We start from the raw sequence: 14,551 nt of genomic DNA, 5'->3' as shown, positions 1-14,551 counted from the left end.
GTCTGTCGCTGTATAACACTGGGGTACAGTACTGGTGGGGATGGGTCTGTCGCTGTATAACACTGGAGTACAGTACTGGTGGGGACGGGTCTGTCACTGTATAACACTGGGGTACAGTACTGGTGGGGACGGGTCTGTCACTGTATAACACTGGGGCACAGTACTGGTGGGGACGGGTCTGTCACTGTATAACACTGGGGCACAGTACTGGTGGGGACGGGTCTGTCACTGTATAACACTGGGGCACAGTACTGGTGGGGACGGGTCTGTCACTGTATAACACTGGGATACAGTACTGGTGGGGACGGGTCTGTCACTGTATAACACTGGGGTACAGTACTGGTGGGGATTGGTCTGTCACTGTATAACACTGGGGTACAGTACTGGTGGGGACGGGTCTGTCACTGTATAACACTGGGGTACAGTACTGGTGGGGACGGGTCTGTCACTGTATAACACTGGGGTACAGTACTGGTTGGGATGGGTCTGTCACTGTATAACACTGGGGTACAGTACTGGTGGGGATGGGTCTGTCACTGTATAACACTGGGGTACAGTACTGGTTGGGATGGGTCTGTCACTGTATAACACTGGGGTACAGTACTGGTGGGGACGGGTCTGTCACTGTATAACACTGGGGTACAGTACTGATGGGGACGGGTCTGTCACTGTATAACATGGGGTACAGTACTGGTGGTGACGGGTCTGTCACCGTATAACACTGGGGTACAGTACTGGTGGGACGGGTCTATCACTGTATAACACTGGGGTACAGTACTGGTGGGGACGGGTCTGTCACTGTATAACACTGGGGTACAGTACTGGTGGGGACGGGTCTGTCACTGTATAACACTGGGGTACAGTACTGGTGGGGACGGGTCTGTCACTGTATAACACTGGGTTACAGTACTGGTGGGGAGGGGTCTGTCACTGTATAACACTGGCGTGCAGGACGGATAGAGATCGGATGGAAATTGGGAACCTGGGATTTTAACTGTGACAATAGGTCATGTTCTCTTTAGATTTTACATTTTAAATTAATTCAGATCTTGTTCAGTTGTTTTTAATGAACGTTCCTTCAGCAAATTGCTGATTGGCTGGTTCTAAGTGGGTGATTGCTTTCATTCGCTTTACCATCACTGCACTGTCTACAGCGATTGGGGAAACTCCGAATGGATTCCAACATAAATGCAGTCCTGGACTGTTTTCCAGGCAGAGGCGGCGTATGTTGTGCGATTAAATCCGGTTGATCAGGAGGATCTCAGTGTTGTGTCCTGAGTTAGGCTGGGTTGTGATGGAATGTGTTCCCTGGTCTCTGTATTCAAGGAAAGACAAAAATCAGCTGGATTCCCAGGATCTGACGGTTACATCAGGAGGAGAGGCTGCAGGAAGGTGGATTGTATTGCCTTGTGTTTAGCGGGTTGGGAGTGTGCTGGAGCGGGTTCACAATCCCCGAGGAGCTGAACCCCAGAGTAACGCTGAGGGTGAGATAGTGCAATTGGAGAAGTTACAGGTTGGCACAATTGAAGAGGAAGAAGGACTTTCCAATGGTCAATTAACAGGGAAGGAAGTTCTGTATCCCTGAATGATGACCTGTGGTCTGGGATCAAACCCACATTCGGTCTAATAGACTGACGATCGCTGAGCTATGACGTGTATCCATATCACAGTAGAAACTGCCAAAGATACAATGCCAATTTCACCCGAGATGTGAAATATTTTTGTGAACCATTTACCCAACAGATATTCAGAGTGTCATTTCCCAAAAATCATTAAATGATTGCTCTCTGTTTAAACCAGGACTGGGCAAAGTTACCACCGACGGACCACCTGCAGGGCAGCAACCTCCAGCTGAAGGAAGCATCTTCTTATCAGTTGATTGGAGCAAATGGACCCCAAGCACCAATGGAGGCCAGTGTGTATACACAGGCCACAGACAGACCACCGTCCATGACAATGACTGCTGCTTGCAAGGTACCCCAGTGAAAAATACACACTTGCATTTCTGTAGCATCTTTTACGCCTTCAGAATGTCAGCAAAGTAGTTTCTGGAGTACGGTCACTATTGTGATGTAGGAAATGCAGCTGTCACTGTGCACAGCAAGATCCCACAAAGGGCAAGGTGATAATGCCCAGATAATGTTTGTTCGTGATGTGGATTGAGTGGGAATTATTGGCCAGGACACTGGGGAGAACTCCCCAGCCCTTCTTTAAAGACTGTGGAATGGGATTCGAACCCACAAGTTTCTGAGTGAGTTACCATCTGAGCACTTCAGTGCCAACCTCACTCGGGTGAAGAGGCTCGGTCTTTCTCTCCCCGTGCCGTGACCTAAGAGGGTGCTGGCGACCAGGGACTTTCATTTGATTCCTGTCAATCCGTGATTATGTTTGGCAAAGTACTGCAGTGGTTCGTTGTTGCCTTCTGCAGTATGACTGCCCCAGGAAAGTCCCGCCTGCCCTCAGGTGTACCGGAAGGGTTCACAGGCTGATAATCAACCGGTTTGCCACGTCACAAATGCATCTTCCTTAGCTATCAAATTCTGTAGTGAAACTCCGAGACAGGGGCACGACGCACTCAAGCCCTATGTCTCTGACTCACTCTGACAGGACAGAATTGCTTTTTGTCAGTGGGGTCAGTGGTGATGTGCATCACTGTAAATACACAAGGGGTTAATGTAAATACACTAAGACTAAGTAAGCACTAGAGGGAGCACCAGAGACGTCATGACATGCAGACATACAGCTAATGAACACATGGAATACGACACGACCAATGAGCAGTCAAGACACCCAGAGGTGGCATTACCACAAGGGGGCATTACACAATCCATATAAAAGGACTGGGCACACATGCTCTGTCTCTTTCCACAGGCGACACTTAGAGGGTAGGACAGGGGCAGATCAGAAGCATCACACCCACCACGTGGCTTAGAGCAGACTGGTTAGTTAGACTGAGTTACTATAGCAAGATTAGCAGGAGAGACGGACTCATAGAGAACTGTGCTAATGGTTCAATAAATCACATTGAACTTACTTCAAAGTCTGGAGTATCTTTTGGTCAAAGCTGCATCGAGTTGCAGCCTGTGTTATCCCAGAGTACATAACACAACATGGTACCAGTAGTGCCTGTTAAATCAGCAAGATCCGTGACTACCAGCAAACAGCACTCAGGCAAGATGATCGAGATTCCGGTTCCTCAGCAGCTCAGGAACCATGGCAATCTCAGTGCCAACTGGCGTGCATTCAAGCAGAGATTTGAGATTTACATGGTAGCATCCGACCTAGATGGCGTGACGAATGCTGAGAAGATAGATCTTCTACTCACCATTGCGGGTGAAAATGCAACAGAAATCTTCAACTCCTTCAAGTACTCCAAAGGGCAGGACAAGAGAGACTTCCAGAGAGTCCTGGACAAGTTTGAAAACTACTGAACACAACAGAAATCGGTAAAACTGGCGCCTATACTCCCCACGAGGCAAAGGTAGGCTTGCAGCAGAGGCAAACGGCAATTTTGATTCGCAGCCATCTTGCGCAAGGAGCCGCACATGCGCAGTTCCCGAGAATACGCGAACCAGCGAAACAGTTTCACGCATGCGCGAGAAGCCGCGCATGCGCAGTTGCAAAAAGAGCGCACAGTGAAAAAAAGAGCGCACAGTGAAGGAAAAGCGATCTGCGCATGCGCAATCCATTCCTACGCTCTACGTCACCAGCGACATGACGTCAGAGGCCCCGGACCACACCCATTTAAAGGGGAAATGTCTGAAAATAGTGGAAAAAACATTTTAAAGCCAGAAAACACAATTCTTTCACCTGGAACGACAGCACAATGCCTGAACTTCGACCAGTAGCTGAGAGTAGCCTCCACAGAACCCTGCAACAAGCAGTTGGCACCGCCCTAAGAGATGATTTAGTCCTTGAAGACCACGACTCAGACGATGATTTCATCATTGGACGTGGCGACCTCAGTACCAAATCTGAACCGCAACGAGATGTGTTGTACATTGAAGCATCCGACACAGACATGGACGAGTTCTTCGGATTTGAGGATCCTCAGCTCAGCATAGACGACATCCCGACCATGAGTACAGGATTCTGTTGCAGCCTGACGCCAAGAGACAGAGAGCGGTACAAGCCCACAGAGAGCGGCCTGATGCCAAGAGACAGAGAGCGGTACCAGCCCACTGAGAGTGGCCTGACGCCAAGAGACAGAGAGCGGGACAAGCCCACAGAGAGCGGCCTGACGCCAAGAGGCAGAGAGCGGTACAAGCCCACAGAGAGCGGCCTGAAGCCAAGAGGCAGAGAGCGGTACAAGCCCACAGAGAGCGGCCTGACGCCAAGAGACAGAGAGCGGGACAAGCCCACAGAGTGCGGCCTGACGCCAAGAGGCAGAGAGCGGTACAAGCCCACAGAGAGCGGCCTGAAGCCAAGAGACAGAGAGCGGTACAAGCCCACAGAGAGCGGCCTGACGCCAAGAGACAGAGAGCGGTACAAGCCCACAGAGAGTGGCCTGCAGCCAAGAGACAGAGAGCGGTACAATCCCACAGAGAGCGGCCTGACGCCAAGAACAGAGAGCGGGACAAGCCCACAGAGAGCGGCCTGAAGCCAAGAGACAGAGAGCGGTACAAGCCCACAGAGAGCGGCCTGACGCCAAGAGACAGAGAGCGGTACAAGCCCACAGAGAGCGGCCTGACGCCAAGAGGCAGAGAGCGGTACAATCCCACAGAGAGCGGCCTGACGCCAAGAGACAGAGAGCGGTACAAGCCCACAGAGAGCGGCCTGACGCCAAGAGACAGAGAGCGGTACAAGCCCACAGAGAGCGGCCTGACGCCAAGAGACAGAGAGCGGTACAATCCCACAGAGAGCGGCCTCACGCCAAGAGACAGAGAGCGGTACAAGCCCACAGAGAGCGGCCTGACGCCAAGAGACAGAGAGCGGTACAAGCCCACAGAGAGCGGCCTGACGCCAAGAGACAGAGAGCGGTACAAGCCCACAGAGAGCGGCCTGACGCCAAGAACAGAGAGCGGTACAATCCCACAGAGAGCGGCCTGACGCCAAGAGACAGAGAGCGGTACAAGCCCACAGAGAGCGGCCTGACGCCAAGAACAGAGAGCGGGACAAGCCCACAGAGAGCGGCCTGAAGCCAAGAGACAGAGAGCGGTACAAGCCCACAGCGAGCGGCCTGACGCCAAGAGACAGAGAGCGGTACAAGCCCACAGAGAGCGGCCTGACGCCAAGAGACAGAGAGCGGTACAAGCCCACAGAGAGCGGCCTCACGCCAAGAGACAGAGAGCGGTACAACCCCACAGAGAGCGGCCTGATGCCAAGAGACAGAGAGCGGTACAATCTCACAGAGAGCGGCCTGATGCCAAGAGACAGAGAGCGGTACAAGCCCACAGAGTGCGGCCTGACACCAAGAGACCGAGAGCGGTACAATCCCACAGAGAGCGGCCTGACGCCAAGAGACAGAGCGCGGTACAATCCCACAGAGAGCGGCCTGACACCAAGAGAGTGGTCCACGCACCACGAAGAGTCCCCAACTCCGCACAGAAAGCGATGACAGACTCCACAGCAGACCATTGCACGTCTCCACACAGAGAACGATGCCAGACTCCACAGAGAGAGCGATACAAGCCTCCACAGCGAGCTCGTTGACAGACTCCACAATGGAAGCAACGCAAGACTCCAGAGCGCAGTCCTTGCATGAACAAGACCATGAAGGTCTAGCAACCTTAGCTGAGCAATCAGCAGCAGACGATGCAAGTCTGCCATGCTCAAGTGCACAGCAAGACCACTATGACAGTCTACCACGCTCACATGAACAACAGAAAGACTATAACAGTCTGCCCAGATTACTTGAGCCACCAGAAGAAGACTCTGACAGTCTACCCAGCTCATCTAACCAACAAGAAGACACTGAAGGTCTACCCACTGTATGTGAGACAAGTGACGAAGGCTTCACAATTCCCATACAAGATGTGCGACATCTCAGCGAGACTGACAGATCCCAGCTAGTATGTACAGAGGCACTCGACAATCAAAGTGAGGCTACTAGTGACTCCAGTGACACCACGTTAATTCAAACCTCATCTACTCGAACCTCTCCACAAGAACCTGAAATGACTCCAGACGGGGAGCATCGACAAGCCAAAGATGATTCCAGTGAACCGGACATGACTCCAGACGGGGAGCGCCGAGGAATCCGAGACGGCACGCTCAGTAAGACAGCAGATGTCACAAAGGACACTGACACAAGTAACTTTGTGAAGGACTTGAATTCTCCACTCGGTGTGGTCATTGAGCGCAACAAACACAACAACAAGCAGGTCAATAACAACAATAGAACAACAACTGGTACGACATGGTACAACTCTGCCCATGGAGGACAATGTTACTGCTCAGCTCAGAACAATGGCGAGAGTGCAAACATACCATGGCATGTCAACGCATCTTACCAATTCACATTTGCTACACTACGGACAAGCAAACCAATTTCGGGAAAGATATCATCAAGAATCGCTACCACAAGCATAAAAAGAAAAAAGTCCACCTCAGACAATGAAGTGATTTGACGGTTTGAACTCCTCCTGATGACTTCTTGGTTACGTAAACACCAGGACTCTGACGGCATTCACAAGGGAATGACAACATCGACATCGACAGGGCAGCACGGTAGCATTGTGGATAGCACAATTGCTTCACAGCTCCAGAGTCCCAGGTTCGATTCAGGCTTGGGTCACTGTCTGTGCGGAGTCTGTACGTTCTCTCCGTGTGTGCGTGGGTTTCCTCCGGGTGCTCCGGTTTCCTCCCACAGTCCAAAGATGTGCAGGTTAGGTGGATTGGCCAAGCTAAATTGCCCTTAGTGTCCAAAATTGCCCTTAGTGTTGGGTGGGGTTACTGGGTTATGGGGATTGGGTGGAGGTGTGGACTTGGGTAGGGTGCTCTTTCCAAGAGCCGGTGCAGACTCGATGGGCCGAATGGCCTCCTTCTGCACTGCAAATTCTATGTAATCGACACTTCCATAACAGCACAAGAAAGCCACTCGACCGTGTAAATTCATGAACTTTGGACCCATAAACTATTATTTGGTATTGTATAATCATCACTGTCATCATGACTTGTACATCTCATCACTTATCTACCTATTTTGTTCAATTTTCTTTAACAAAGTACAGAAAATATGTAACACGAAAAAAGGGGGGATGTGGTGATATTCATCACTGTAAATACACAAGGGGTTAATGTAAATACACTACGACTAAGTAAACACTAGAGGGAGTACCAGAGACGTCATGACATGCAGTCATACAGCTAATGAACACATAGAATAGGACACGACCAATGAGCAGTCAAAACACCCAGAGGTGGCATTACACAACCCATATATAAGGACAGGGCACACATGCTCTGTCTCTTTCCACAGGCGACACTTAGAGGGTAGGACAGGGGCAGATCAGAAGCATCACATCCAGCACGTGGCTTAGAGCAGACTGGTTAGTTAGACTGAGTTACTATAGCAAGATTAGCAGGAGAGTCGCACTCATGGAGAACTGTGCTGATGGTTCAATAAATCACATTGAACTTACTTCAAAGTCTGGAGTATCTTTTGGTCAAAGCTGCATCGAGTTGCAGCCTGTGTTATCCCAGAGTACATAACACAACAGGGTCGATGTGACTGATTGTTTAGCATTGCGTATTTTAATGCCTGTCGATTCTCACTACTCCCAATCAATTGAATGCCGGTTGTCCACAGAGTGATATTAATTGTAAAGATGCACCCACTTCATCACTCTGTGTTTTGCAGCCACAGGTAGGAGAGATGAGTGCTCGAGAACATCTGGCCTTAACCCTGAGTCAAGGGATAAATCTGGACGCTCAAAGGAGCAGCCGCGACTCCCTGCATTGCTCTAGCGGTTACAGCACCCAGACCACCACACCATCATGCTCCGAGGACACCATCCCCTCCCACGGTAAGGAACTGCAAACCAATGGGAAGCAAAGGACAGGATTGGCAATTGGGTCCAGTCATATAGCAGCGAGGGTACTGTAACAAAATGATTATATTACTGCATCAGCAATCCAGACGCCTGCGATGGTCAGAGACATGAGTTCAAATCTCACCAATTTAAATTCAGTGGATTACATAAATCTGCAATAAAAGCTGGTCTCAATGATTGGAGAGAAACTGTAATTAAATTGTTTATAATAAACACTGGCCTGTCAACGGTTTCAGGGGATGTTAAGGGTCACCCACATTGCTGTGGGTCTGGAGTCACATGTAGGCCAGACCGGGTCAGGACGGCAGATTTCCTTCCCTAAAGGACATTAGGTTTTTATAATCGCTGATAGTTTCACGGTCACCATCGCTGAGGCAAGCCTCAAACTCCAGATTTATTCATGAAATTTACATTTCCCCAGCTTCCATGGTAAGATTTGAACTCAAGTCCTCGAAGTATTACCTGGGCATCTGGTCATATCCAGTGACATTAACACTACAGCACTATCTCCCTCTAAATTCTTGAGCAGAATATTGACAAGAAAACATTGAATATGTTAACTAAAAGGCATACGAAGTGCAGTCTGTTGCTACAAATGGTACCCATCATATCCATGCAGACTTTTTACCTGTATCAATCCCCAAATTAATCCCACTGCCCCACCCCATAGCCCTGTATCAATCCCCAAATTAATCCCACTGCCACACCCCATAGCCCTGTATCAATCCCCAAATTAAACCCACTGCCCCACCCCATAGCCCTGTATCAATCCCCAAATTAATCCCACTGCCCCGCTCTCTCCCCATAGCCCTGTATCAATCCCCAAACTAATCCCACTGCCCCACCCCGTAGTCCTGTATCAATCCCCAAATTAATCCCACTGCCCCACCCCATAGTCCTGCATCAATCCCCAAATTAATCCCACTGCCCACCCCATAGTCCTGTATCAATCCCCAAATTAATCCCACTGCCCCGCTCTCTCCCCATAGCCCTGTATCAATCCCCAAATTAATCCCACTGCCCCACCCCATAGTCCTGTATCAATCCCCAAATTAATCCCACTGCCCCGCTCTCTCCCCATAGCCCTGTATCAATCCCCAAACTAATCCCACTGTCCCGCTCTCTCCCCATAGCCCTGTATCAATCCCCAAATTAATCCCACTGCCCCACCCCATAGTCCTGTATCAATCCCCAAATTAATCCCACTGCCCCACCCCATAGCCCTGTATCAATCCCCAAACTAATCCCACTGCCACGCTCTCTCCCCATAGCCCTGTATCAATCCCCAAACTAATCCCACTGTCCCGCTCTCTCCCCATAGCCCTGTATCAATCCCCAAATTAATCCCACTGCCCCACCCCATAGTCCTGTATCAATCCCCAAATTAATCCCACTGCCCCACCCCATAGCCCTGTATCAATCCCCAAACTAATCCCACTGCCACGCTCTCTCCCCATAGCCCTGTATCAATCCCCAAACTAATCCCACTGCCCCGCTCTCTCCCCATAGCCCTGTATCAATCCCCAAACCAATCCCACTGCCCCGCTCTCTCCCCATAGCCCTGTATCAATCCCCAAACTAATCCCACTGCCCCGCTCTCTCCCCATAGCCCTGTATCAATCCCCAAATTAATCCCACTGCCCCACCCCATAGTCCTGTATCAATCCCCAAATTAATCCCACTGCCCCACCCCATAGCCCTGTATCAATCCCCAAATTAATCCCACTGCCCCACCCCATAGCCCTGTATCAATCCCCAAATTAATCCCACTGCCCCACCCCATAGTCCTGTATCAATCCCCAAATTAATCCCACTGCCCCACCCCATAGTCCTGTATCAATCCCCAAATTAATCCCACTGCCCCACCCCATAGCCCTGTATCAATCCCCAAATTAATCCCACTGCCCCACCCCATAGATCTGTATCAATCCCCAAATTAATCCCACTGCCCCACCCCATAGCCCTGTATCAATCCCCAAACTAATCCCACTGCCCCGCTCTCTCCCCATAGCCCTGTATCAATCCCCAAACTAATCCCACTGCCCTGCTCTCTCCCCATAGCCCTGTATCAATCCTCAAATTAATCCCACTGCCCCACCCCATAGCCCTGTATCAATCCCCAAACTAATCCCACTGTCCCGCTCTCTCCCCACAGCCCTGTATCAATCCCCAAACTAATCCCACTGCCCTGCTCTCTCCCCATAGCCCTGTATCAATCCTCAAATTAATCCCACTGCCCCACCCCATAGCCCTGTATCAATCCCCAAACTAATCCCACTGTCCCGCTCTCTCCCCACAGCCCTGTATCAATCCCAAATTAATCCCACTGCCCCGTTCTCTCCCCATAGCCCTGTATCAATCCCCAAATTAATCCCACTGCCCCACCCCATAGCCCTGTATCAATCCCCAAACTAATCCCACTGCCCCCACAGCCCTGTATCAATCCCAAATTAATCCCACTGTCCCACTCTCTCCCCAAAGCCCTGTATCAATCCCAAACTAATCCCACTGTCCCACTCTATCCCCATAGCCCTGTATCAATCCCAAACTAATTCCACTGTCCCACTCTCTCCACAAAGCCCTGTATCAATCCCAAACTAATCCCACTGTCCCACTCTATCCCCATAGCCCTGTATCAATCCCAAACTAATCCCACTGCCCCGCTCTCTCCCCATAGCCCTGTGTCAATCCCCAAACTAATCCCACTGCCCCGCTCTCTCCCCATAGCCCTGTATCAATCCCAAACTAATCCCACTGCCCCACTCTCTCCCCATAGCCCTGTATCAATCCCAAACTAATCCCACTGCCCCACTCTCTCCCCATAGCCCTGTATCAATCCCAAACTAATCCCACTGCCCCACTCTCACCCCATAGCCCTGTATCAATCCCCAAACTAATCCCACTGCCCCGCTCTCTCCCCATAGCCCTGTATCAATCCCAAACTAATCCCACTGCCCCATTCTCTGCCCATAGTCCTGTATCAATCCCCAAACTAATCCCATTGCCCCGCTCTCTCCCCATAGCCCTGTATCAATCCCCAAACTAATCCCACTGCCCCGCTTTCTCCCCATAGCCCTGTATCAATCCCAAACTAATCCCACTGCCCCACTCTCACCCCATAGCCCTGTATCAATCCCCAAACTAATCCCACTGCCCCGCTCTCTCCCCGTAGCCCTGTATCAATCCCAAACTAATCCCACTGCCCCACTCTCTCCCCATAGCCCTGTATCAATCCCCAAACTAATCCCACTGCCCCGCTCTCTCCCCATAGTCCTGTATCAATCCCCAAACTAATCCCATTGCCCCGCTCTCTCCCCATAGCCCTGTATCAATCCCCAAACTAATCCCACTGCCCCGCTTTCTCCCCATAGCCCTGTATCAATCCCAAACTAATCCCCCTGCCCCACTCTCTCCCCATAGCCCTGTATCAATCCCAAACTAATCCCCCTGCCCCACTCTCCCTGCCTTGTCTAAAAATTTTCGAGAACAACATTGCCCAAGCAGGTTCCCACTGTGACAGCTTTTTCAATAGATTATACCGAAAATAGAAGAAGTAGACCATTCAGCCTCGGCCTCACTGCTCTTGATGACATTAAAGTCTAAAAAGATCTTGGGCAGCATGGTGGTGCAGTGGTTAGCACTGCTGCCTCACGGCGCCGAGGACCCGGGTTCAACCCTGGCCCGGGTCACTGTCTGTGTGGAGTTTGCACATTCTCTCCGTGTCTACGTGGGTTTCACCCCCACAACCCAAAGATGTGCAGGGTAGGTGGATTGGCCACGCTGAATTGCCCCCTAATTGGAATAAAAAGAATTGGGTACTCTAAATTTATTTTTTTAAATTAAATGTAAAAGGATCTATCTGTTGAACACATTTCAGTGTCTTGGTCTCCAGAGCCTCTGTGATTGGGAATTCCACAGGTTCACTGCCCTGTGAGTGAAGACATGTTTCCTTATCTCAGCCCTGAATAGTCTATCCCGTACCCTGAGACTGTGTCCCCAGGTTCAGGATTCCCCAACCAGGGAAAACATCCTCCCTGCATCTAGTCTGTCCAACTCTGTTAGAATTTTACTTGGTTCAATGAGCTCGCCTCATCCTTCTAGACTCTAGTGAATTAGGCCCCGTCAAACCAACCTCTTCTCAAACGACGTTCCCGCTAATTTGGTATCAGCCGGGTGGATCTCCGCTGCACTCCCTCTACGGCAAGTCCGTTTCTCAGATAGGGAGACCAAAACTGCACTCAATACTCCAGGCGTGGAGTTGGGAGTTCTGAAGGTGGAAATTATTTCCTGCAGTTTGTTGATGTGGTTTTGAATTTTGCTGGTTGTTTTACAGCAGTGAAGAAGGAACAGTCCCTGATCGGTGAGTTGTAAAATTATTTGTGTCATTCTAAAACAATAAATGTGAAGCTGCGGGGAAGCAGGCAGATTATTGAAGGGGTTAATCTGACCAGAACAGAAGTGTAAATTTCTGAGAGGCAGGATGTATTATGAAGCAGTTTTCAGATTCATAGCGATGCAGAGAGCTCATCATATACACAGCAAGACCCCATAATCTATGCCATCAGATGGGTGATTAATATTAATAATCACTTATTGTCACAAGTAGGCTTCAATGAAGTTACTCCGGCGCCTGTTCGGGGAGGCCGGTACGGGAATTGAACCCGCGCTGCCGGCCTTGTTCTGCATCACTAGCCAGCTGTTTAGCCCACTGTGCTAAACCAGCTCCTAATAAAATCACTTCATGATGAACATTCGTGAGAACATTGGGATCCTTGATCACCTCCTCAACTGGAGTACTGACCCTCTGACAGTGCGGCACTCCCTCAGTACTGACCCTCTGACAGTGCAGCACTCCCTCAGTACTGACCCTCTGACAGTGCAGCACTCCCTCAGTACTGACCCTCTGACAGTGCAGCATTCCCTCAGTACTGACCCTCTGACAGTGCGGCGCTCCCTCAGTACTGACCCTCTGACAGTGCAGCACTCCCTCAGCACTGACCCTCTGACAGTGCAGCGCTCCCTCAGTACTGACCCTCTGACAGTGCGGCACTCCCTCAGTACTGACCCTCTGACAGTGCAGCACTCCCTCAGCACTGACCCTCTGACAGTGCAGCGCTCCCTCAGTACTGACCCTCTGACAGTGCGGCACTCCCTCAGTACTGACCCTCTGACAGTGCAGCTCTCCCTCAGTACTGACCCTCTGACAGTGCAGCACACCCTCAGTACTGACCCTCTGACAGTGCAGCACTCCCTCAGTACTGACCCTCTGACAGTGCAGCTCTCCCTCAGTACTGACCCTCTGACAGTGCAGCTCTCCCTCAGTACTGACCCTCTGACAGTGCAGCTCTCCCTCAGTACTGACCCTCTGACAGTGCGGCACTCCCTCAGTACTGACACTGACAGTGCAGCGCTCCCTCAGTACTGACCCTCAAACAGTGCAGCACTCCCTCAGTACTGACCCTCTGACAGTGCAACACTCCCTCAGTACTGACCCTCTGACAGTGCAGCGCTCCCTCAGTACTGACCCTCTGACAGTGCAGCACTCCCTCAGTACTGACCCTCTGACAGTGCAGCGCTCCCACAGTACTGACCCTCTGACAGTGCAGCACTCCCTCAGTACTGACCCTCTGACAGTGCGGCGCTCCCTCAGTACTGACCCTCTGACAGTGCAGCACTCCCTCAGTACTGACCCTCTGACAGTGCAGCTCTCCCTCAGTACTGACCCTCTGACAGTGCGGCACTCCCTCAGTACTGACCCTCTGACAGTACGGCACTCCCTCAGTACTGACCCTCTGACAGCGCAGTACTCCCTCAGTACTGACCCTCTGACAGTACGGCACTCCCTCAGTACTGACCCTCTGACAGTGCAGCACTCCCTCAGTACTGACCCTCTGACAGTGCGGCACTCCCTCAGTACTGACCCCCTGACAGTGGAGTGCTTCCATCGTACTGACCTGAACTGGCATTCCATCCTCCACCTTGAATATTCACTCCCTCCACCACCATTGCACAGTGGCCACAGTGTGTACCCTCTACAGGGACATAGGCAGCAGATACATGGGAGCACCACCAACCGCAAGTTCCCCTTATAGCTACTGACCACCCTGACTTGGAAATATATTGCCGTTCACTGTCACGGGGTTAAAATGCTGGAACTCCCTCCCTAACAGCACAGTGGTTGTACCTACACCTCAAGGACTGCAGCGGGTTGGAGGAGGCAGCTCACCGCCACCTTGGCAGTGTGTACAGGCTTTGTCAGCAATGGCCACATCCTTGAAATGAATAAAGGAAAGGTAAAGGTAAGGAGGGTTTAAACTAGTATGGCAGGGGGGTGGGCACGGGAGCAATAGGTCAGAAGGTGAGAGCATTGAGGGAGAACTAGGGAATAGAGACAGTGGGGCTCTGAGGCAGAGCAGACAGGGAGAAGTTGCTGAACACAGCGGGTCTGGTGGCCTGAAGTGCATATGTTTTAATGCAAGAAGTATTACGGGTAAGGCAGATGAACTTAGAGCTTGGATTACTACTTGGAACTATGATGTTGTTGCCATTACAGAAAC

General features: G+C 50.9%; 1 protein-coding gene across 6 annotated transcripts in view; it reads left to right on the top strand.

Annotated features, from left to right (window-relative positions):
* The window catches only part of mtss1 (MTSS I-BAR domain containing 1), a 292,863-nt gene that overhangs the window by 264,232 nt on the left and 14,080 nt on the right, over positions 1 to 14,551 (top strand). For 3 of the 6 annotated variants that reach the window (XM_072515391.1, XM_072515390.1, XM_072515393.1), the window contains 3 exons: positions 1,801 to 1,974; positions 7,802 to 7,967; positions 12,328 to 12,354. In XM_072515391.1, the coding sequence (XP_072371492.1) occupies positions 1,801 to 1,974; positions 7,802 to 7,967; positions 12,328 to 12,354 (367 nt within the window). The remainder of the gene's footprint in view (positions 1 to 1,800; positions 1,975 to 7,801; positions 7,968 to 12,327; positions 12,355 to 14,551) is intronic. The other 3 variants (XM_072515395.1, XM_072515394.1, XM_072515392.1) reach the window with 2 other exon arrangements.

The sequence above is a fragment of the Scyliorhinus torazame genome, chromosome 8 (assembly GCF_047496885.1).
Source record: "Scyliorhinus torazame isolate Kashiwa2021f chromosome 8, sScyTor2.1, whole genome shotgun sequence".
Lineage (NCBI taxonomy): Eukaryota > Metazoa > Chordata > Chondrichthyes > Carcharhiniformes > Scyliorhinidae > Scyliorhinus > Scyliorhinus torazame.
The sequence above is the reverse complement of the archived record's forward strand: the minus strand, read 5'-3'. Positions and strand labels throughout refer to the sequence as shown.